The 23706-nt window shown below is 41.3% G+C and overlaps 1 protein-coding gene and 1 long non-coding RNA gene across 4 annotated transcripts in view; one reads left to right on the forward strand and one right to left on the reverse strand.

Annotated features, from left to right (window-relative positions):
* Positions 1-23706, reverse strand: part of SLCO5A1 (solute carrier organic anion transporter family member 5A1) — a 161992-nt gene that overhangs the window by 88201 nt on the left and 50085 nt on the right. For all 3 annotated transcript variants that reach the window (XM_009213168.4, XM_003902846.4, XM_021942411.2), the window contains one exon: positions 5594-5726. In XM_009213168.4, the coding sequence (XP_009211432.1) occupies positions 5594-5726 (133 nt within the window). The remainder of the gene's footprint in view (positions 1-5593; positions 5727-23706) is intronic.
* Positions 21205-22511, forward strand: LOC108587257. The gene is made up of 2 exons (XR_001905621.3): positions 21205-21316; positions 22138-22511. It is a non-coding gene; the product is annotated as an uncharacterized LOC108587257 (long non-coding RNA).

The following is a 23706-nucleotide window of genomic DNA, read 5'->3' on the forward strand; positions in this document are numbered from 1 at the left end:
TAATGCCAGCATTTTGGGAGGCTGAGACAGGAGTTTGAGACCAGCCTGGCCAACACGGTGAAACCCTGTCTCTACTAAAAATACAAAAATTAACCGGGTATGGTGGTGTGCACCTGTAATCCCGGCTACTCGGGGATTACCTGAGAATCACTTGAACTTGGGAGGTGGATGTTGCAGTGAGCAGAGATCAGGCCACTGCACTCCACACTCCAGCTTGGGTGACAGAGCAAGACTTAAAAAATAAAAGAATGTATTGCTGCCCACTTAGCTGGCCTTCACAATACTTCACCAAGTATGAGGGTTACCGACAAAGACATTTAAACTTAGTCCTTGCCTTCAAGAACCTATAACCTATTCATAAGCAAACCAAAAATATAAGAAACAACCTCCAAGCAATGTAAAATGCATATAATTAAATATTAGATTATATGGTACAGATTATGAGTGCTATCAAAATTCAGAGAGGGGAAATGAATGTGTATTGGAAAGCTTCCCAAGAAAAGTAGAACAGGAGCTATTAGACTCAGACTTCTGTCTTTAAATTCACCTGAGGTTGCCACGTTGCAGAGCACTGGGAAGCAAATACAGAGAGTAGAATGAAATTGTAGTATTAGAGCCCTGGACTTCTTGACTGCATGATGCCCCGTGGGTCAATTTCTCAGTCCCCTTTCAACATTTCCTTAGCAATCAGAGGTTCCTGGCCCTCCCTAACAGGGTAGTCACGTTCTAACTATGATTCCTCACCTCCAAACTCTGCCATTCAAGCTTCCAAGTTCATAAATAGTCAACACATTCCCATCAATTGTAAGCAGAATGCAAGCAGCATCATAAGTATTAATACTGAATTCAATCAAGTAAGAATATAGATCCATTGCAAAGTGAAAATTCATTTTTTAAAATAAGTTTCTATTAAGTGCTGTTATCAGCTACTAAAGGTCACAGTTGAGAGAATGATTCCTACAATTAGTCATTAATAATTGAGTGTGCTATTTTCAAAGATATTTAAAGTTACATCAAATGAAGATTTTAAGATAGTCAGGAAAGGGCTTTATTTTGAGAAGTTTGCTCAGGGCAGACTTCCAGAAATCTCAGTTATTCAGAATGTAACCACCAGCCCAGTGCCTGACACAGATTAGGTACTCAAAAAAAATCTGCTGAATAAATAAATTGAAAGAGACAGTTTTGATTTTAAAAAGGTCAGCTGGGCACAGTGGCTCACGCCTGTAATCCCAGCACTTTGGGAGGCCAAGGTGGGTGGATCACCTGAGGTCAGGAGTTCGAGACCAGCCTGCTAAACATGGTGAAACCCTGTCTCAACTAAAAATACAAAAATTAGCTAGGCATGGTGGCAAGCGCCTGTAATCCCAGCTACTCGGGAGGCTGAGGCAGGAGGATGGCTTGAACTCAGGAGGCGGAGGTTGCACTGAGCCAAGACCTTGCCACTGCACTCCAGTCTGGGCAATAAGAGTGAAACTCTGTCTCAAAAATAAAAATAAAAAAAATTTAAAAGGTCATCTGTCTACAGAGAACATAGGTATGATAATGCCTGACCCCTCTTACTATTTGACTGCTTACGAGGTCCTTACCCATCAGGCACTGCTCACTTGCCTCTGGAGCCAGTCTCCACAAACTCTCCATTCCAGTCCCCCGAATCCCTGCAGCTGCCTGAGCTCTCACACTCTCTCCAGAAGAGGGCAGGCAGTGTAGTGCAGGGGACAACTCATGGGCTGTGGCTTCAGACAGACCTGGATTTGTATCCTGTCTTTACCACTTGCTTACTATAGGATCCTGGGGAAATTATTTTGCTTTTCTAAATTGGCCTTCTTATCTACAAGAGGGGTAATAAGTATGTTTGGGGATCGTTGAAATTAAATAAGACAATGTTATGATGGACGTCATAAAATGTCTGTCCCCAAATTAGCAATCGGTTCATGATAGCTAGCTTTGTGTGGTTGCTTTGCTTTTTAATTAATTAATTTATTTATTTTGATTTTTTTTTCTTTAGAGACAGTGCCTCACTCTGTCGCCCAGGCTGGAGTTCAGTGGTACAATCATGGCTCACGGCAGCCTTGACCTCCCGAGCTCAAGTGATCCTTCCACGTGAGCCTACCAAATAGCTAGGACTACAGGCACAGTGGCTAATTTTTTTTTTTTTTTTTTGAGAAGTGGGGGGGTCTCACTATGTTGCCCAGGTTGGTCTTGAACTCCTGGGCTCAAGTGATCTGCCCACCTCAGCCTCCCAAACTGCTGGGATTATAAGTGTGAGCCACCGCACCTGGCATGCTTTTTACATAGCATTGCACTCAGCCTCCCTGCCCATCCCAGCCCCAGCCATTGACTTAAAATTATATGCAAACATTAAAAATTTACTTGTAATAGCCCAAAGTGAAGGTGCGTAACAGGAAGAGGAGAAATATAGCAAATAAACAAAAATAATACAAAAATAATATTAAAGTGTGGGGTCACTTCAAAGCAGAGCAAACCGACTCTCATTCTTCAACAGTCTCAAATAACATCGATACAACACGTGATATAATAATGATGCTAAAGAGGACTCTGAGAAAAGCTGAGTGAGACAAGAAAGTGTGCACTACATGTTGGAAAAAGACACATCAATACTAGCTACACTTGAAAAGCCAAGCTACCTAAATCCCTTTCATGAACCGTGACTCAGAGACCATTCACTAAGGGGGCCAGTAAGAGAATAGACTGAGAGCTCTGCTCTGGAGTCAGTTTCTTTTCTCAGCTCTCACTGACTCTGAGGCCTATGGAAAATTATTGAACTCCCTGAACACCAATTTCCTCAGCTGCAAAATGCACATAATACCAGTGACTACCTATGGTTGTTACAAGGCTTAAATGAGAATGTTTGTAGAGCTTAATATAATGCTGGACACAAAATAAGCACCCAATACATTTTAGCATTATTCATTCCTTCCTTCCGTCTTCTCCCTCTCATCATATACCTATTGAAAACTTATCACTGCTGCTAGACATCATATAAAATAACATTGCATCAAATAACTGTCTTTGTTCAAGGTAGAAGCCTGTTACAAGTAGTTACTCAATAAAATTCAAATTTGTGTTTAAATAGACCCTCATTATATGTTTCTATATTGACAGTCTTTATCATGTGTAGAACTAACATTGAGCCATTAAAAATGGGTAAAATTACTTCAGCGCTGATTAAATTCAAAGGACTGAATAGCTAACACATACTGTACAGCAGGAACAACTTAGAGTGCCAGACATATAAACTCATTCATTCCTCACAATGACCCTATGATAATAAGTACCATAACTACCTTCTTTTATGGATTATAAAAACTGAGGCACAGAGTAACTTCCCCAAGGTCACATAGGTATTAGGTGGCAGACTAGGGTTTAAACCCAGGGGAAAAAAAAAACAAAATCAAAAAAAAAAATAAAATAAAAAAAAATAAACCCAGGGGAATATGGCTTCAGGGTCATATACTCTTCATCTCTCAATTTTATTTATTTATTATTTATTTATTTTGAGATAGAGTCTCACTCTGTCACTCAGGCTGGAGTGCAACGGCATGATCTCAGCTCACTGCAACCTCCGCCTCCCAGGTTCAAGCGATTCTCCTGCCTCAGCCTCTCAAGTAGCTGGGACTACAGGCATGCGCCACCACACCTGGCTAATTTTTTGTATTTTTAGTAGAGATGGAGGCTCGCCACGTTGGCCAGGGTGATCTCAAACTCCTGACCTTCAAGTGATCCACCTGCCTCGGCCTCCAAAAGTGTTGGGATTACAGGCATGAGCCACCATACCCAGCCCCCATCTCTCAATTTTGCTGCCAACTGGACTAACGTCTCCTAAAAACAGTTCAAAAGACAGCATAAAGCACTAGTAAGACTAAAGCTCCTGCCTTCCCTCCTTCTCCCTACCCGAGTTGGTTCTCCCCATCTTTCCCTCCAGATGTTTCCCTGTCACTGTGCCCTCCTTAAGGACCTCTAAATAGAACACAGAACATATGCTGGATGTTCATAAATAGAGTTAATTAATCTGGTTTTCTGACAATGAAAAAAGTCTCTACTCTGATTTATTTCAGAACTGGAAAGAAAACAGACAAGACCAGAAATTTCACTATGAGTCAAGAACTTAAAACTCCTGTGTTACTTCCCTAACGCTGACAGGGGAACTCCTTTCTGTATGATTTAAAAATTCTACCAGACATAACACTTCCAACTTCAAAGAGCATTACTTATGAAAATAGGAAGTGTGTATAACAACTGATATCTGTTAGCTGCTTTGAAAATCAATAGTGTGTTAAACATTATTCCTACCAACCTCAGAGTTACAATGTTATTATCATGTAATGAAACACAGAGGAAACAAAGTACTCTAAGACACTCTTTAGAAAGTAATTACTTTCTTCATGTGCATCTATGTTCCAAAAAAAAGTGAGTAATTACTTGGCACGTATCTTGTCTAATACTGAAGTATTCTCTTTACTATAAAGTGAAAATGCCTTATCAATGTATATATATTGCTAACCCACATGAAATGAATTCAGGACACCAATATTTTCAGTTAGTGCTTGCAATTGTAAAAAATAACTTATTATGTTCAAGTTGAGGACTGCAAGAACTCAAACACGACTCTGTTATTTGGATAAATAACATAACATCCAAAGTTGAAGTTCTCATTCTGAGTCCTAAGCATCACTTATTTTGCAGGACAGTTAAGTCCTAGGAAGCGAGAAAGCAGCTAAATCTCTAGCACACGTGAGGAAACAAAATATTAGCAGGAAAAAAGGGTCACTGAGAGTGTGACAATGGAAAAGCAGGACTGGCATTCCAGGCAGTGGGAAAGGGTTGTAAAGCAGACACACAAATACAATAAGAAAGTGAAAACAATGCATTTTTTTTTAAGGCACAGAAAAGATACTGAAAGGTGTGATTAAAGTCAGCAGGAAAGTCCCCACACAGCCACAGCAGTCGTTTTCCTTCACTCTGCTATAAAGGAAGCACCCCAAACCTGAAGAATGCGGATTAAGCCAGTGTCCCCAAACCCTCTGTATAAGCTCCCTGCTATAAGAAGTGGCTTCAGGAACACAATCTGATTCATGTGACAGTTGTGGAGGTCAGAAGTGTAAAATGGCTGAAAGGGCTGCGTGCCTTCTGGAGGCTGGGGAAGAGCCCATTTCCTTGCTTTTCCAGCTTCTAGAGTCCACCTGCATTCTTTGCTCGCAGCCCCTTCCTCCATCTTCAAGGCACATCACTCCAACCTGTGCTTCAATCAGCAAATCTCCTTCTCTGATTCTTGCCCTCCTGCCTCGTTCTTTCCTTTGATTACATTGGGCCCACCCAGGTCATCTAAAATAATCTCAGAGTCCTTAATCACATTTGCAATGTCCCTTTTGCCATGTAAGATAACATATTCATAGGTTCTGGGGATTAGGATGTAGCTTTCTTTGGGATGTTATTATCCTGCCTGTCACCCCTTCCCAGACACCTTTCAGCTATTTTTTGTCTCCCTATTGGAAAAATTTTAAATACAAATGTACTCTTATTTTAACTATCGTTAGTAAGAAGTGAAATTTAAAAATTAGAGAACAGAACTTACCAGTTTCCAATGAAACGAGGGTCATTCTGGTCAAGGTGAACAGGATTTCTGGGATCAACATAAAAACCAATAAGAAGTCCACCTAATAAATATCCCACTGCAGGGCCAAGTGCTCCCATGACATACATGATGGCTGAGAAGACAGAAGGGGAAATGTGAAATACAGCAACGTTTCATTACATGTTAGGAGTTCTCTCATTTCACTGTCATACCATAGACACGTCACAGTTCAATCCAGTTAACTTTCAAAAAAGGGGACCTTCGGAGATTTGTGTCCATGTTTACATCTTGGTTTTGAAGCTTGCCCTTTATTTACCCATTGTCCTCTTAGAGCATCAGAATCATTGGGAGAGCTTTTTTGGTGGCTTTTGTTTTGTTTGTTTGTTTGTTTGTTTGTTTGTTTGTTTTTTGAGACGATCTCGCTCTGTCGCCCAGGCTGGAGTGCAGTGGCTGGATCTCAGCTCACTGCAAGCTCCGCCTCCCGGGTTCAAGCCATTCTCCTTCCTCAGCCTCCCGAATAGCTGGGACTACAGGCGCCCGCCACCACGCCCAGCCAGTTTTGTGTGTTTTTAGAGACGGGATTTCACCGTGTTAGCCAGGATGGTCTCGATCTCCTAACCTCGTGATCCACCCACCTCGGCCTCCCGAAGTACTAGGATTACAGGCATGAGCCACGGCACCCGGCCCTGTTTTTTAATATAGGTGTTTGGGCCCCAATCCAGAACCACTAAATTCTAATTTCTAGAAGTAGAAACCCAGGCTAGTTAATGAGGCAGTCACTGAATAACCAAGAGAAGATTTTTTTTTTATGTCTAACATAAAGAAAAAAAAAGAAAAAAGTAGGTGTCACTCATCATAGTTAGAAGATTCTAGCAGGATGGGGGAATTCAAGGCCAGATTTTGCTATGAGGCTGGATTCAGCTGAATTGACAAAACTGCTTAAGTGTCCTCAAATTGCTAATATTTTTTCAAACCACCACTTTAGAATTAAATAAGATGTTACAATGCATTTGGTTTACTGTTAATTGAAGAATCTTATTCAAATATGAATAAATCTGCCTAAATGGCATGGGTCAAAAGTTCCAAATGGAAAGCACCAACCACAGATGAACCAGAAAATAATTTTTTAAAGCACATGCCCAAGGGAGTGGGGAGAGTATGTCTCACTGTCAGTGAATCAAAAAGGTTGTCACTGTATCCAAAAAACTTGCCATCAAAATGTGCATATAGGCCAGGCACGGTGGCTCACGTCTGTAATCCCAACACTTTGGGAGGCCAAGGCTGGTGGATCACCTGAGGTCAGGAGTTCGAGAGCAACCTGGCTAACATGGTGAAACCCCATCTCTACTAAAAATACAAAATTAGCCACTGTGGTGGCACGTGCCTGTACTCCTAGCTACTTAGGAGGCTGAGGCAGGAGAATCGCTTGAACCTGGGAGGTGGAGGTTGCAGAGAGCCAAGACGACGCCATCACACTCCAGCCTGGGCAACAAGAGCGAACCTCCATCTCAAAAAAAAAAAAAAAAAAAAAAAAACAGGCCAGGTGCAGTGGCTCACGCCTGTAATCCCAGAACTTTGGGAGGCTGAGGCAGGTGGATCACTTGAGGTCAGGAGTTTGAGACCAGCCTGGCCAACATGGTGAAACCCCATTTCTACTAAAAATACAAAAATCAGCTGGGCATGGTGATGTGCACCTGTAATCCCAGCTACGCGGGAGGCCGAGGTGGGAAAATCACTTGAACTTAGTGGGCAGAGATTGTAGTGAGGCAAGATCACACCACTGCACTCCAGGCTGGGAAACTGAGCAAGATGCCAAAAAAAAAAAAAAAAAGGATGTATAGCAAACAACAACAAATCCATTAGCATTCCTTTAATTTTTTGTTTTTCAATTTTCACTTTTATAGTTTAAAATTATAAAATAAGTAATATTTTGTCAATTTTAAAATTTTAAGATAGGGTATGTAATTCCTTGAGAATCATAGAAAAATCTAGCCACATTCCAAACCTAATTTTTTCCTATTTGAACTCAGTTATCTGGGGACAAATCAATAAACACTTTTTTTTTTTTTTTTGATACAGATTCTTTGTCGCCCAGGCTGGAGTGCAGTGGCGTGATCTTGGCTCACTGTAACCTCTGCCGCCCTGGTTCAAGCGATTATCCTGCCTCAGCCTCCCCAGTAGCTGGGATTACAGGCGCCTGCCATCGTGCTGGGCTAATTTTTGTACTTTTAGTAGAGACAGAGTTTCACCATGTTGGCCAGGCTGGTCGCGAACTCCTGACCTCGTGATACACCCACCTCAGCCTCCCAAAGTGCTGGGATTACAGATGTGAGTCACCACACCCAGCCAATAAACACTTTTATGGCACTGTTGTGTACAAGGCCTGGTAATGAACTCAGATGTTAAGTGTTCCTCATTTCTAATGTCGTCATACATTGTTAACCACTGAGTAAATAAGGAAGCTTTGCCACATCCTTTAAAGTTACCAGAAAGCAAACTGGAATAATTAGAATGGCTTCACCTTACTTTATCATTCACACCTAAATACACTTTGAATGATTTTTGTACCTCCTGTTACTTTTAACCACAAACAGCAAGACAGTAATTTAACACCTGCTCTCACTTTTCACACTATTTCAAAAGAGAAAGCACAGTGTTTATTTTATAGAATCATCTGCTCATAACAATAAGACATTAAGTTCTTTGACTCTCCATCTGTGATTGGAAATGGAGAATGGAGGCAGAGCCACAGGTAACTGGTACTCTTTCGGAAGTATGCTTCTCATCAATAAAATTAGAATTTTGATAAAGATCTTGTTAATCTCTTTGTTTATAACCTAGACTGTAACTCAAGAATAGAAAGTACTTTTTCTGTTACAGGTATTCCCATATGCATATGAAGATAACACTTATGTTTACACCTCCAGGCAAACCGGCATCATTTACAACTTAAAACTGTAATGAGGCCAAAATGTGACATGAATCATTCTCCCAAAATAGTTCTTCTGGCATGAAAGAGGCTATCTTACAAACACAGACAGGGAAAAGGGTATTTCCGCCATACTGTTTATGCCAGGGCACCTGAGGATAACATCTTGGAGTGGCAAACGGAATTGTGCAGGATGTGTATTGGCCAGACACACAATTATCCAGTGAGAGGAAAATTCATTAAATAGCATTCACCAAAAAAAACCCTAACTACTCCCTAAAATATAGATAAAGCTTTTTAAAATTTGTCAGTGTAACCAGAAACATTTATTTCTATTATATAGCAAGCAAGTCCAATGGAATCATTCCCATATATATCTGTGTGCCTGTGTGTGTATATATGTATGTATATGTGTGCCTGTGTATGTATATGCATGTATATGTGTGCCTGTGTGTATTTAGATACATATATACACACACACACGGCACACATACGCATACATATACACCTACATATATGTGTATATGTGTATAATTACTGTATATCGCAATTATATATGTATACATATGAATATATAACTATATATTACAGTTATATAAGAATGTGTGTATATGTATATTACTCTGTGTGTGTATTATATATATTATATAAATTATATATATTAACCAATGGTTCTCAGTCAGAGCTTACAAGAGAAGCAAATTGTTGAAGCCAACCCGTACCACTCAACTCCCCCAGTCAAAAACTCCCAGTCATTCCTACTGACTGAAGGTAAAGTTCTAAACTGCCCCACCTGGAGTTCAAGTGCCGGACAAACTGGCCTCCTGCTACCATTCTATCTTAAAACTGTAAGATCTAAAGCCTGTACTCCAGGCTCCATGATTAGCACAGGCCTAGGAGGAACCAGGTCCCTTCCTTTGCTGACCTCACCATACCCTGCCTGGGCCTTTCCAACTCTCTGGATCCTACCCATTCTTCAAGGTCCAATCAAGTCCACCCCTGACTGTCCTCCTCTGAGTGGCCTTTCTCCTCAGAATCCCTGTAGACTCTTTTTTGTCTATTCTAGCAGCCTTCACACTCCATCACGCATCTCTAGAAGTAAAAGGTTTTAAGCATTTATCTCGAATGGAAGTTTTTCTGTGTGATGTGTAGGTACTATCAGTCTCTCTCACAGCTCACTTCGAATGCATCAGTAAATCCTGTTGGTTCTCCCATCAAATTATATCCAGCATCCAGCTCCTTCTCCTCACCTCCATAGCTAATACTCTGGTCCAGGCTCATCTGGAAAATTACCCTAGGCCTTCCAGCTGGTCCCCTGGCTTCTGCCCTTACTTCCCTACAATGTATTTCAACACAGCAGCCTTAATATCCTCTAGAAACATGAGCCAGATCATGTCACTTCTTGGCTCACACCCTCCAGTGCCTTCCCATCCCACTCGCAGCCCGAAACCCACGTGTAGCTACAGGGACCTGCCGACACATGTGCAGCCTCTCCTTTATCTCCCCGCTTCGTCTCTCATCACTCCCTGTTCCCTAGGCTCCAGTCATACTGGTCTCTTCGTTCTTTAACCTTCCAGGCACATCTGCGCCTTAGGGTCTTAGCAGTTGCTCTGTGTGCACGTGTGTGTGTTTGTGTGTGTATGCATGCGTGTATGTATGTGTGTGTGTGTGTTTTGAATGCTCTTCCCCACCACATGGCCACACGGTTCCTTCACTCACTCCCTCCAGGTAGTTACTCAAACAGTTCCTTCTCACTGACTCCTGACATGGCCACCTTATTTAAAAATTAAAGACTCTTTCCCCAATTCTTACCACCTCTTTTCCCGCTTTATTTTTCTCCTTAGTATATATCACCACCTAACACTACATATTTCCTTTGTCCATCTTGCTTATCATCTGTCTTCTCCAACTGGAGCATAAGCTCCTCAAGAGATGCTTGTCAGTGGTGCTCACTGCTGTGTCCCCAGTGCCCCGCACGTGGAGGAGGCACACAGCCCTCTGCACTCACATGCTCGTTACTCTCACTGCTCCCATGCGGCCAGTGAACACTCTACTGTCATGAATAACAGTAGATGTCATGATGAAACTCTTCCTCAGTGTACACCAGCTCCCGACATCTTAGCTAAGAACAGCAGCTATCAACCCATATTTCATGCGGTGAAGTTGATACATTCATGTTTTTTGACCGTGTCCCATCAGATCTGATTACACCGTCATTGGTTTTCTCTTTTGATGAAGAACTTGGAAGTTTGGGCTATTCAATGAACCAGTAATATAAATATAAATAGAAGCTCCAATCTGTCCTTCCTACACCCCATTGGATTATCTCACAGGCAGTGGAGTGCCCACTCACCTCTGAGAGCACGCTAAATCATTCCATTCATTTGAGATTAAATGTGCCCTACTTTTTATTTATATTTATCCTGTCAAATAGTTATCTCTTATCTTTTCAAGAAGCTCTGCATCCTTGACAGCAGGAATCACATCCTACCTAGTACTACGTAGTGGATAAAGCACAGACTCCAAAATCATGTGCTCAAATCTCAGCTCCAATTCTCAACAATCTTAGGACCTTGAGCAAGTTGCTTAAGCTCTCTGAGCCCATTTCCTCATCTGTAAAGCTGAGATGGTAGAAGTATTGACTCACAGGGTTATCATAGGCATGAAAGGAGTTAATACCTGTAAAGCATGTGGAATGCCTGGCACACAGGCTATATAAGAATAAGCTGTTTTAGGCCGGGCACGGTGGCTCATACCTGTAATCCCAGCACTTTGGGAGGCCAAGGCAGGTGGATCATGAGGTCGGGAGTTGGAGACCAGCCTGACCAACATGGTGAAACCCCATCTGCACCAAAAATACAAATACTAGCCAGGCATGGTGGCACACACCTGTAGTACTGGCTGAAGTGGGAGGATCACCTGAGTTTGGGAGGTCAAGGCTGCATGAGTCATGATCATTCCACTGCACTCCAGCCTGTGCAACAGAGTAAGACCTTGCCTCTTTGGACATGGGAGGCATTCAATACGAATTTTTTATGGATTGATTACATACCATGATCAAAAGAATGACCATGCCCCTTATTTCTTATCCCATATCTCTGGTTCCACCTTTGTCTGGATGTACCTCCTCCCAACCTTGGCAAGATGTACAGGTTACACATCAAAGGAATGCCTGTTATTTCGTTATTTGCCCATAGTCACAGACTTAGACTTATATAGATTTAGACTGTATTGGTCATCTCAGGCTGCCATGACAAAATACCACACACTGGGTGGCTTAAGAAACTGACATTGATTTCCTCAGTTTAAGAGGGTGGAGTCTAAGATCAAGGTGCCATCAGCACTGCCTTCTGAGGAGGCCTCTCTTCCTGGCTTGTGGATGGCTACCTTCTTGCTGCGTCCTCCTCTCCCTACACAAGCAGGGAGAGAGCATTCTGGCATCTCTTCCTCTTCTTATAAGGACCTTATAGATTAGGGACCAGGCACATGACCTCATCTCACCTTAACAACCTCCCTATAGGCTCCCTCTCCACATACAATCATACTGGAGGTCAAGGCTTCGACATATGAATCCTTGGGGGACACAATTCAGTCCCTAGCAGATACCGACCCACCTGCAACCATATCATTGCTCTTTCCCTTCTCTTGCTCTCACTTCACTGCTCATCTAACATGTCTGTCCTCACCTTGACCACAGCCTGCCTCCCTCGGCCTCGGACATGATTTCTCTCCTGACTGTGCTTCCACCTCGTTCACTCAGTCAGCAAACTGGCATCTTGTGGTACCATCCCTTCAGGCTTGACCGAGTCCCCAGAGTCTGCTGGTCGCATGGTCATTCTTTCTCCAGAACATCCTATGTACACTCGACCTAGAGCTAGCTCAGTGACCCACATGGGCTACACTCCCCATCCTTGAAAGCCCAGTGCTTCACTGAGGCCTCGCCTGACCCACACAGGCCACAGGAATGTCTGTCCTAGGGGCTCACATCAAGTATTATCTGCACTGCCCACTGTATTATGTTGTTGTATTATCACTACACACCCATTCATCACTTTTTTTCATCTTTCCAGCTAGGTTAGACAGACTTTGAGGGCAGGCAACATGAATCACACTTTTCTGAATCTGCCCCAAAACCTAAAATACTGAACTATTGACACAGGAAGCACTGAAGTGAACATCCTCAGATCAGATCAGAGCCCTGCGCCCACACCTGTGCCTTGTCAAAAGTTACTCTCTCTGAGCCCTAATAAGGTGATGCATGTAACATGCTTAATATAATAAACATTGAAAAAAATACTAAGTTGGATTTTTATGTTGAATAATTACCTACTCGTTCTCTAATAAATATTATTAAATATTAATTTTGTGTAGATAACATACATACATTACTTAATACATGACATACTTAACACCTTTAGGTTGTCTTAATAAGTTATCTCTTCTGGAGTCACTATTTTTGATTCAGGAACTGGTTTTTGTGACAGGCTGGGGAGATGGGAGTTGGGAAAGAGAACATCCAGCCTCTCTTTCCTTGCAAAAGGGCCAGTGCAAGGTATCTTTCTGGAGCTGAACACGTGCGTGTCTATGCCTGTTTCTATAATTATTTTAAATTAAACTTTAGGGTTTTTCCTACTGATTACTAAATATAAGATGGATTCATTTAGGGAGAACTCTCAAGAGCACAAAAAATAATTTTAAAAAATCAGCATAATCTCTACTACCCAAATAATACCATATTAACAACAGTAATAAATATTTTGTACTATTCATATGTTCATCTACTGTATAAACTGTTTAAATAGTTAGAATTACACAGTAATTATTGTTCTATAGTTCTGTTTTTTCATGTAACGATCTCAAGCTTTTTCTATGTCAGTAAGTATTCTTCTATAACATTTGCTGTATCTAAATGGTGCCTCATGATGTGGTTATCTCATACTTCATAGAATACTCCCCTATGGATGCCAGCTTTATGCTGTTACAGATATCTAGCTGAGATTATTGCTCTGAAGATTGTATGACCTATTTGAAGCTTTATTATGCATATGCTGCAAAGAACTAGATCCCGGCCGGGCACGGTATCTCACACCTGGAATCCCAATACTTCGGGAGGCCGAAGTGGGAGGATCACTTGAGCCCACGAGTTCAAGACTAGCCTGGGCAACAGAGTGAGACTCCGTCTTTATTATTTTATAATTAATTAATTAGTTAGTTAAATTTTTTCAGTGAAGCAGATCCCAACGTAAAGATTGCGACACCCACCCACATATGCACAATCATTATAAATCATTGATTTACAAATCATTGATTGTGTATCATTGTAAATCATTCCCAGCTCAGCTGTGTACTTTCGTGGAGTTAAGAAGCCACTTATGATGGGAAGGGTTTCTGATCTTTTCAGACCCTTCCAAAAAGGCCACCTTCCACGAGGGGAAGCCAGCTCCCCAGCTCACTCTGGCCTCGGACCTCACAGCTGCCCCAGTCGAGAGGCGGCTCTCGAGAAGCCTGGCCCTGCTACAGCTTCCTAGCTGCCTCCTCGCTGCCCACCTCCCACAGTATTTCCTGCACTGATCGGCCCCAAGCTCCTGGACCTTACCAGAACTTGTATTTAATTTTCTTCTTAAATGACTCTTCCCCTTATTCTATGATCACCTCTGCTTTTGGCATTAAAGCACATTAACTGCTATTTTTAATCCCATTTACCATCACATTTTTAACTTTCTCCTGCAGATTTCACCTTTATTATACTCTAATCTCTCTTTCACTTTTAGCTTTTGATCTTACTTTTTTATTTTATTTTATTTTAGATGGAGTTTCACTCTTGTCACCCAGGCTGGAGTGCAGTGGTGCAACCTTGGCTCACTGCGACTTCCGCCTCCCGGGTTCAAGTGATTCTCCTGCCTCAGCCTCCTGAGTAGCTGGGATTACAGGCTCCTGCCACCACGCCCAGCTAATTTTGCATTTTTACTAGAGATGAGGTTTCACCATGTTGGCCAGGCTGCTCTTGAACTTCTGACCTCAAGTGATCTGCCCACCTCACCCTCCCAAAGTGCTGGGATTACAGGTGTGAACCACCACACCCCACCTGATCTTACATCATTTTAAATGTATTTTATCTTTTAAAACATTTTCCTGGGGTGTTATATTTTAAAAATTAACTTTCATGTTTTTCTTTTGAATGTGTTCTTACTTTCTATCTCTCATACTTTTAAGTTTGCCTACTTTTTTAGTGCTGTTCGTATGAGGCTAAATTTATTTGTAGCAATTATCTTGATTTTAGAACTTTAAACTTTTGTTATATTCCTTAATTTTACCTTATTTTTAGTGTTGAATGGTTTTTCTTTCCTTTTTAGTCTTCTTATATTATCTCCTTTAACAGTGTTTATCTTACTCTTCTCTTATGCGGTGCTTATTTTGTGATCAGTTTTGGTGATTGCTCATGAGAAGCTGGGTGCAGCATCACACTTCTTCTGGGCATATCTCGCTCAGAGGTCTCTGTCGCTGCTGCCCCAGCTGCCCCTCGGGCTCGTCCAATGGGTGAAGGATGGTAGCCTGAGAGGCTTAGAGTTCATTCTCTCCAGGACTCAAGCTCACTCAGCACATGGCATGTTGGATTAGCTGGAACCTATGCTTGCTCTCTCACATTATCCAGTAATGAGAAATGTGAGTTCTAATCCAAGTTCTCTGATGAATAACTGCTGACACTAAGACGGACCAGAGGGCTCTTTATTCAGCTCCAGCCTGGCCCTGGGGAGGGTCCTATGGGTTGACCTTCCCAATGGCTGCTCCAGAGATGGGGAGAAATTGCACCCTGCAACATTCTCCGGGAGCTACTTCACCACTTATCAAGGCTGCCGCCCCATTCCTGGCAGAATTCAGAGACCCTCCTCCCTCTTCACCACAAAAACCCAACAAGGCTGCATCAGGGATTATCTCAAACAGGGTTGTTCCATGGAATCAGCTGCAACCTCGGGGAACAACTCTCTGAACTCTACAATCTATATTAAATAATTCAACCTGCCTGGAAACCTATGCCCCTGAATCACAAGAAATGATTCTGGAATATAATCCCAGCACTCTGGGAGGTCAAGGCAGGAGGATCACTTGAGTCCAGGAGTTGAAGACCACCCTGGGCAACGTAGTGAGACTTCGTCTCTACAAAAAGTTTAAAAATTAGCCAGGTGTGGTGGCACATGCCTCTAGTCCCAGCTATTTGGGAGGCTGAAGTGGAAGGATCCCTCCAGCCCGTGGGGTGATGGGGGTTGAGGGTGCAGTAAGCTATAATTACACCACTGCATGCACTTCAGCCTGGATGACAGAGAGAGAGAAAAGAAAAGAAAAGAGAAAAAGGAGGGAGGGAGGAGAAAGGAAAGGGAAGAAAAGAAAGGAAAGGAAAGGAAAGGAAAAGAAAGGAAAGGAAAGGAAAGGAAAGGAAAGGAAAGGAAAGGAAAGGAAAGGAAAGGAAAGGAAAGGAAAGGAAAGGAAAGGAAAAAGGAAGGAGAAGAAATGATTCTGGAGTTCCTAACGGTGGTCAGTCAGGCAGATATTCCTGGACCTGGGAAACTGAGGGACCCAGTCAAAACCAGCATCATGTAGGGCTGCAGAGTCACCTCCTTCCTGGCCTCATGCCCTAAAAGGTTGAATAAGGATTCACATTGCAAGTTCAGAGATCATCCACTCATCCATGCACTCTGTGATGCAAGGTACTGGGACAGGGAGGGGTCATTGCAAAGGTGAATCAAACTGATGCATTTTCTTCCAGGAAAGAAACATGTAAAACTCACTATGATTCAAGGTTCAGTGAATAGGTGCAACAAGCACCAATAATACGCTGTGGACTGTGGGAAAGGAATGATGCGTTGTAATTAGTTGGGGACGGAGGACAGAGAAGGCTTCATGGACCCTGGACACTAAAGGCTGAGCAGCACACGTGGGCAAAGGCGCACAGATTTGAAAGTGAATGGTATATTCAGGGAATTGCAACTGACCACACTCAGGGAGAGGCAGAGAACAGTGACCACCACCACCTGCACCCTACTCCCATCTTGGGGCCTCGATGCATACACAGCTGTGTGCAGGTTGCCAGCCCCTCTTCTCTGAGTGCCCTAGAGGGTGATGGTAGCACAGAACTGGCTTCCCCTACCATGTAATGGCATTTGGAAATGGTTTTCTGTTGTTTCTCAGAAGACAGGAGAAGAACAAGTCACGTCCACTGTGCTGTTGAGAGCAGGCTCCAGCATCTAGAACAGGGAGTCCGGGCACTCGTCTTTGGATCTCCTGAACACTTGTATCTTTCCTCCCACACCCTCTTCCCTCTCTGCTTTTGCACTAGTCACTGGGATGCAGTTGAGAGTCCAGAGTACCAGAGGCTGTCCAAGGCCTCTCTGTCCACCTCATTCCTGCTGTCCCCATCTCTTGGAAGTGGAAACAATTCCCCTTCTCATTCATTCTCTCTGTTTTGGGGCAGAATTCAGTGAAAGAACGACCACCCTCAACTGTGGTGGGGGCCACCCCTATTGCACACAGTTCTGATAGCCCATCATTCATGAGGCCCCATCCTCCATGATTCATCAGAAGACAGGTGACCAACCCAGGCCACTCAGATGCCCTTCTCCCTGGAAGATCTTTCCCCAGATGCCCACGGCTCACTCACTCCCTTACTTCTTCCAGATCTCTGCCCAAATATTATCCCTTACAGAAGCCACAGTGTTCCATACATCTACACATGGCACCTGCCACCTGCTTCCATCCCGCTGTCACCCACCCTGCTGCAGTTTTCATCAAGGTGCGTATCACTGCACTGCATACTTTTATATATTTGTTCATTATCTGCCTCTCCCACTGGAATGTCAGCTCATTGAGAACAAGGACTGTTTTTCTCACTGATGCATTATCAGTGCCTAAGCAGTGCTGATTGTAAGCACTAATAAGCCTTTATTGAATGGAGAAGGGATGAAGACATGGACTTTGAATCTTGGGTGAAATAACAGAAGCAGCTGCAGCTTTGTCCTTACAGCAGAGCCTTGAAGAGTCATCCATAGGCTCCTGGTGCTAGACCCTCAGGCTGCCCTGTCACAGCGAGCATCTATACCTCCCCCAATCCCACTCCAATAGAGTCCTTGATTTACAGAGTTGGTTCCTATGGTTTACAGTCACAGATCCCTGACTCATGCCTTCTCCAGGCCCTCCACAGGCCACCACCATCTCCAAGTGGGTTTGCTGGGTTCTCAGAGTCTCCTTATAACTGACCTGGATTTACTGTTCCCTTTGACCAATTTGAACTTGGTCTCTAAATTATCACCCTCTGATTCCAAGTCACACCCCACCCCCAGCTCACTGCTGATTGCCCATGGCTCTCCCATATTCCCTCTGGTGTGTAACCCACTTTCTCAGCTGCCACACACGGCAGTGAACCCTGCTGAGAACTGTGCCCACAGCAGTTTAAGGTTACAAGCTTAATATAGGTCCAGTTTCAGGGTCTGGGACTGCACCCAGGATGGTGCCACAGAAAAACATTTTATGCACATGCCTAAGTCCTCAAATGACTATTAACCCTGGTGTGGGGCATAATGATAGGAGGCCACTCTCTTGTATGCGTTTGGTGACACAGCACTGCAGATAACAAAAGGACATGAAGAACAATCCACGCGCATCACCACGATACCGCAACAGTGATACCAACTCTCTTTCAACTTGCATATTCCCCGAAAAATAGCCAAAGTACTTTAAAGCACCAGAGCACTGTATTTAAAGAAAATTATTCCAACTCATTCCTTCCACTCACAAGCATAGGCAGATAAGAGGCCTTTGATCTCAGATATTTTGAGCAGCAATTTTTTTTATTTTAAGTGATTCCGTTATTTTGACACAGGCCTGACAGCAAAAGAACAGCTGCCATGGCAGTCAGGGAATAGTCTATCACTTTGCTGAAACATCCAGAGAGCACCTCAGGTCACAAATGAGAGGGGAAGAGAGTTTCAGTAGATTTGGAGAGCTTTCTCCTCGCTGCCATAGAGAGAAATCGTTGGTTGAAATTCACTAACTTCCTTTAGAAATATTTTCAAAGTAATTTGAAAATTATTTAGAGAATAATGTGTTCCCTAAAAGGGAACATACAAATGTAGAAGTAGCAGCCAGTTATGCTTAATTAGCATCTGGGGCATGGAAGGGGAACAGGTTTAATGTGCTGTGGATTTAAAACATCAGATTGGCACATGTATCTATATGTAACAAACCTTTACGTTGTGCACATGTACTCTAGAACTTAAAGTATAATAATAAAAAAAACCACCTGTGAGTGACCACTGTCTATACACTTCATCAGATCCTCAAGAAGGAGCACAGGGTGTTATCAGGAAGGCATGAAAAATATTAGGCCAAAATTTTTAAAGTATATTTTGGAGCAAAACAATTTTCATAAAAAGTTAAGAATGAATCCCCTTAGAACACAAACAGAAAATGGACGGACTTACCTAAACATAAATGAACTCATGAAAAACTTTAACCTCACAAGTTATCAAAGAAATAGAAGCTGCAGCTGGACACAGTGGCTCATGCTTATACTCCTAGCACATTGGGAGGCCACGGTGGGAAGATCATTTGAGCTCAGGAGTTGGACACCAACCTGGGCAACATAGTGAGACCTAGTTCTCTACAAAAAAAAATTTTAAATTAGCCAGGTGTGGTGGTGCATGCCTGTAGTCCCAGCTACTTGGGAGGTTGAGGCAGGAAGATGGCTCCAGCCCAGCAGACTAGGCTGCAGTTTGCCATGATTGAGCCACTGCAATCCAGCCTGGGTGACCAAGATCCCATCTCAAAAAAAGAAAAAGAAAAAGAAAAAGAAAAAAAGCTGCAAACACTGAGACACAATTCTAATTTAATAAACTCACAAAGACTGAAATAACACTCAGTGCAGAAACAAAATCAGTGAGTTAGTTATTCTTATCCACTGCTGGTACAACGTTACACGATCCAACTTTTGGACAGTAATTCCCATATATATATATATATCTCATAGTAACATTTATCAATATATTATGTATACAATAGAAACATTAATAATAAAGTAATTGTTAACTAAATTTTGAGACACAATGTGGCTATTAATTTTAATGTTTTTGAAGAGTTTTTATAGCTTGAAGAAATATTTATTTTTAAATTTAAGTGAAAATGAAGGATACAAAATTTTTTTAATAATGTGGTCATGATTATATAAACCTTCAAAAAAAGACTGGGCTGGGTGCTCAGACCTGTCATCTCAGCACTTTGCAAGGCCAAGGCTGGCAGATTGCTTGAGCTCAGTTCAGGACCAGCCTGGGCATCATAGCAAGAACCCATCTCTACAAAAAATACAAAATTAGCTGAGCGTGATGACATGCACCTGTAGTCCCAGCTACTCGGGAGGCTGAAGTGAGAGTATCACTTCAGTCCAGGGGTTTGAGGCTGCAGTGAGCCGTGATCATGCCACTGCACTCCAGCCTGAATGACAGAGTGAGACCCTGTCTCAAAACAAGAAACAAACCACAGAAAGAAAAAAAAAAAAAAACATCTAGCAGGAAATAATCGTAGAAAATATTTCTGAACAGGTACTTTACCAAAAAAGATACATAAATGGAAAATAAACACATGAAAGAGATTCAGCATCATTAGTCATCAGAAAAGTGCAAATTAAAACCACAATGAAATACCACTAAACACCTATTTGAATGGTTAAAATTAAAAAGACAGACCATACCAAGTGTTCTGGAGGATGTGATGCAAAATAGAATGTCATACCCTGCTGGTGGGAATGTAAAATTGGTACAACCACTTTGGAGAACATTTCAGTAGTGTCTTATGGAGTCGAATATATACATATCACATGATTCAACCATTCCATGCCTAGGTATGATCACAAAAGAAATAAAAACGTATGTCCATACAAATGTTCATAGAAGCCTTATTTGTAGTAGTGAAAAACTGGAAACATCCAAAACATCTATCTAGAGATGAAGGGATAATGAATTGTAGTATGGTCATACAATGGAATATTACTTAGCAATACAAAGAAATGAACTATCGATACTTGCTGAAATGTGGAGAAATCTCAAAATAATTATGTTGAGTGAAAGAAAGCAGACATAAAAGAGTACACACTGGATGATTCAATTTATGAAATTCTAGAAAATGTGAACTATCCCATAGTAATAAGAAACCAGAACAGTGTTACCCAGGGACTGAGGAGGCCAGGCAGAAGGAGAGATTTAAAACAGGCCCAAGAACGCTCTTGGCAATGTTGGATCTGGATCCGTTTGCCATCTTGATGTGGTGATGGCTTCACTTGGGTGGGTGTGTGGGTGTGTGTGTGTGTGTGTGTGGTCGTGGTGGTAGTAGTTGTCCCCACTTACTCTTGGTTTCACTTTCTGATGTATTAGTTACCCACAGCCAACTGCAGTCCAAAAATATTAAATGGAAAATTCCAGAAATCAACAATTCTTAAGTTTTAAATTGCACGCCGTTCTGAGTAGCCTGGTGAAATTTCACATTGTTCAGCTCTGTCCCCACCAGGGATGTGAATCCTCCCTTTGTCCCGCGTCCTGACGCTGTCTACGCTTCCCACACGTTAGTCATCAACATCGTCTGCTCCTGACATCCAGACATCGACGTCGTCATGACTGGATGCCAGAAGCAGATGGTCCTTCCTCTGAGTGTCGTTAGAAGGTCAACTGTCCACAACTGTCAACTGTGCCTACGTCATTCATCTCCCTTCATCTCATCACATAGACATTTTATTATCTCACATCACCACAAGAAGGGTGAGTAAAGTACAATAAGATATTTTGAGAGAGAGACCACATTCACATAAATTTTATTATAGTATATGCTTGCAATTGTTCCATTTTATTATTTTTGTTGTTAATCTACTGTGACTAATTTGTAAATTAAACTTTGTTATAGGTATGTATACATAGAAAAAGACAGTATATATAGTGTTCAGATCTATATGAGGTTTTAGGCATGCATTGAAGGGTATTCCCTGCAGACAATGAGGGACTATTGCATATTTATATATATGTATGGGGGTGTGTGTGTGCATATATGTGTTAAACCTTTTCAAATTGTATATTTAATTATGTACAGTTTATTTTATGTCAATTTTATGTCAGGAATAAAAGGAAGGACCAGAGATCTAAAAGTGGATTCTGGAAGTGGTTGCACAACTCTATATATTTACATCACTGAGTTGTATACTTAGAGTAGGTAAACATGGTCTGTAAAATATGCTCCCAAAGAGTCATTAAAAAAAACAAAATAGACTAGAAGGAAACGCATCCATGTGTTAAAAGTTGTTAGCTCAGGTTAGTGAAATTACAATGGGGGTTTTTTGGTGTTTTCCTTATAACTTTTCATATTTTCAGGTTTTTCTAATTGAATCCGTATTAAAATAAGCAAAAAATTAAACATATCTTTGGGAATTAGTAGTACCTTTATAGTATTCAGCTACCAACGCTCCAGCCATCAAATGTACTATCTTTGTATATACTTAGGACAAATCAGTATTTTTTAACTTGAAGGAGGCCTTTACAGGTTAATGGATTTGTTTTATTTGTTCTTATGTCTATATCATTTTTTGCAGGGGCACCTCACACATCCTGAACATCAATAATCTCTGAGGAATGTATGTACTGGACAGTATTTGTAAAGCAACCCTCCCATTTTCTGTAAGATTGATCTGTCTAGTACTTCAAGATGACTTCTTATAGGCCAAACTATTATAACAAGTCAAGGGTTAACAAACTACCAGCAGATCTGGTAAATACAGTTTTATTAGAAAACAGCTACATGGATTCATTTATGTATTGTGTATGGCTACTTACACCAAAACGGCAGAGTTGAGCGACTGCAACAGACATGGTACAGCCCACAAAGCTGAAGATATTTACTATCTGACCCTTTATATAAAAAGTTTGCTGACCATTATAATAAACCATGGCAGTCTTTTATTAAGCATTTACTGTGTTCCAAGTATCAGCAAAATGTTTGCATACATTGTTTATTTTAATTTTCACCCGTAAGGTAGTTATAATTATTTAAGCTATGACTCTAAACCACAGAAGTATGGGTAAATTTTTGTTTAGATGCATATCTGAAAAAGCCATTTCTCTATAAAGTTTATAGTTTTAACATGTTAACTATGTAGAATAAAATTACGCATGGAAATCAAAAGACTATTTGCATAAAAAGAAAATTTATTTGTAAAATCAATTTTTCCAAAGCAGGCAGTATCTCAAAGGTTCAACTTATAAAGGTGTAAACCCAAAGCAGTATTTTAATTGAACTATAATTCATGCTGAAGTGAAATAGAATCATAACTGTTACTTAATGACTACCTTTCAGAAACTACACTAGGTGCTTCACATTACTTGTGCCATCAACACTATCATTCCTATGGAAAAAAAACGTACTGTCATTTTCAATTTACAGATGAGAAAGCCAAGTCCCTGAGAAGTTAAGGAGATAAGCAATTAGTAAATGGTAGAGCCCAAATTAGAACTTAACTCTATCTGAACCCAAAGCCTGTCTTCTTTTCATTTAAGGGCACATTTCTCCAAAACACAAAAAAGTATTAAAATTTTAATTATAAGAAGCTTAATTGAACTAAAAAGCTTCTGCACAGCAAAAGAAGTAGTCAACACAGTGAACAGTCAACATGCAGAATAGAAGAAAATATTTGCAAAATCATATATACAACAGGGGAATGATATCCAGAATTTATAAGGAACTCAACTCAACAACAACAAAAACAATGCTATTTAAAAGTGGGCAAAGGACATGAACAGATAATTTTCAACAGAAGGCATACAAATGGCCTACAGGCATGTGAAAAAAAATGCTCAACATCATTAATAATCAGAGAAATGCAATTTAAAACCAAAATGAGACATCATCTTATACCAGCCAGAATGGCTATTATTAAAAAGACAAAAAATAACAGATGTTGGCAAGGATACAGAAAAAAGAGAACTCTTATACACTGTTGATGGGAATGTCAATTAGTATAACCACTATGGGAAACAGTATGGAGATTTCTCAAAGAACTAAAAATAAAACCAACATTTGATCTAGCAATCCCACTACTGGGGTATCTACCCAACTGAAAGGAAATCAATATATCAAAGGGATATTTGCCTTCACACGTTCGTCA

This window comes from Papio anubis, chromosome 8 (genome assembly GCF_008728515.1).
Source record: "Papio anubis isolate 15944 chromosome 8, Panubis1.0, whole genome shotgun sequence".
NCBI classification, from domain to species: Eukaryota; Metazoa; Chordata; class Mammalia; order Primates; family Cercopithecidae; genus Papio; species Papio anubis.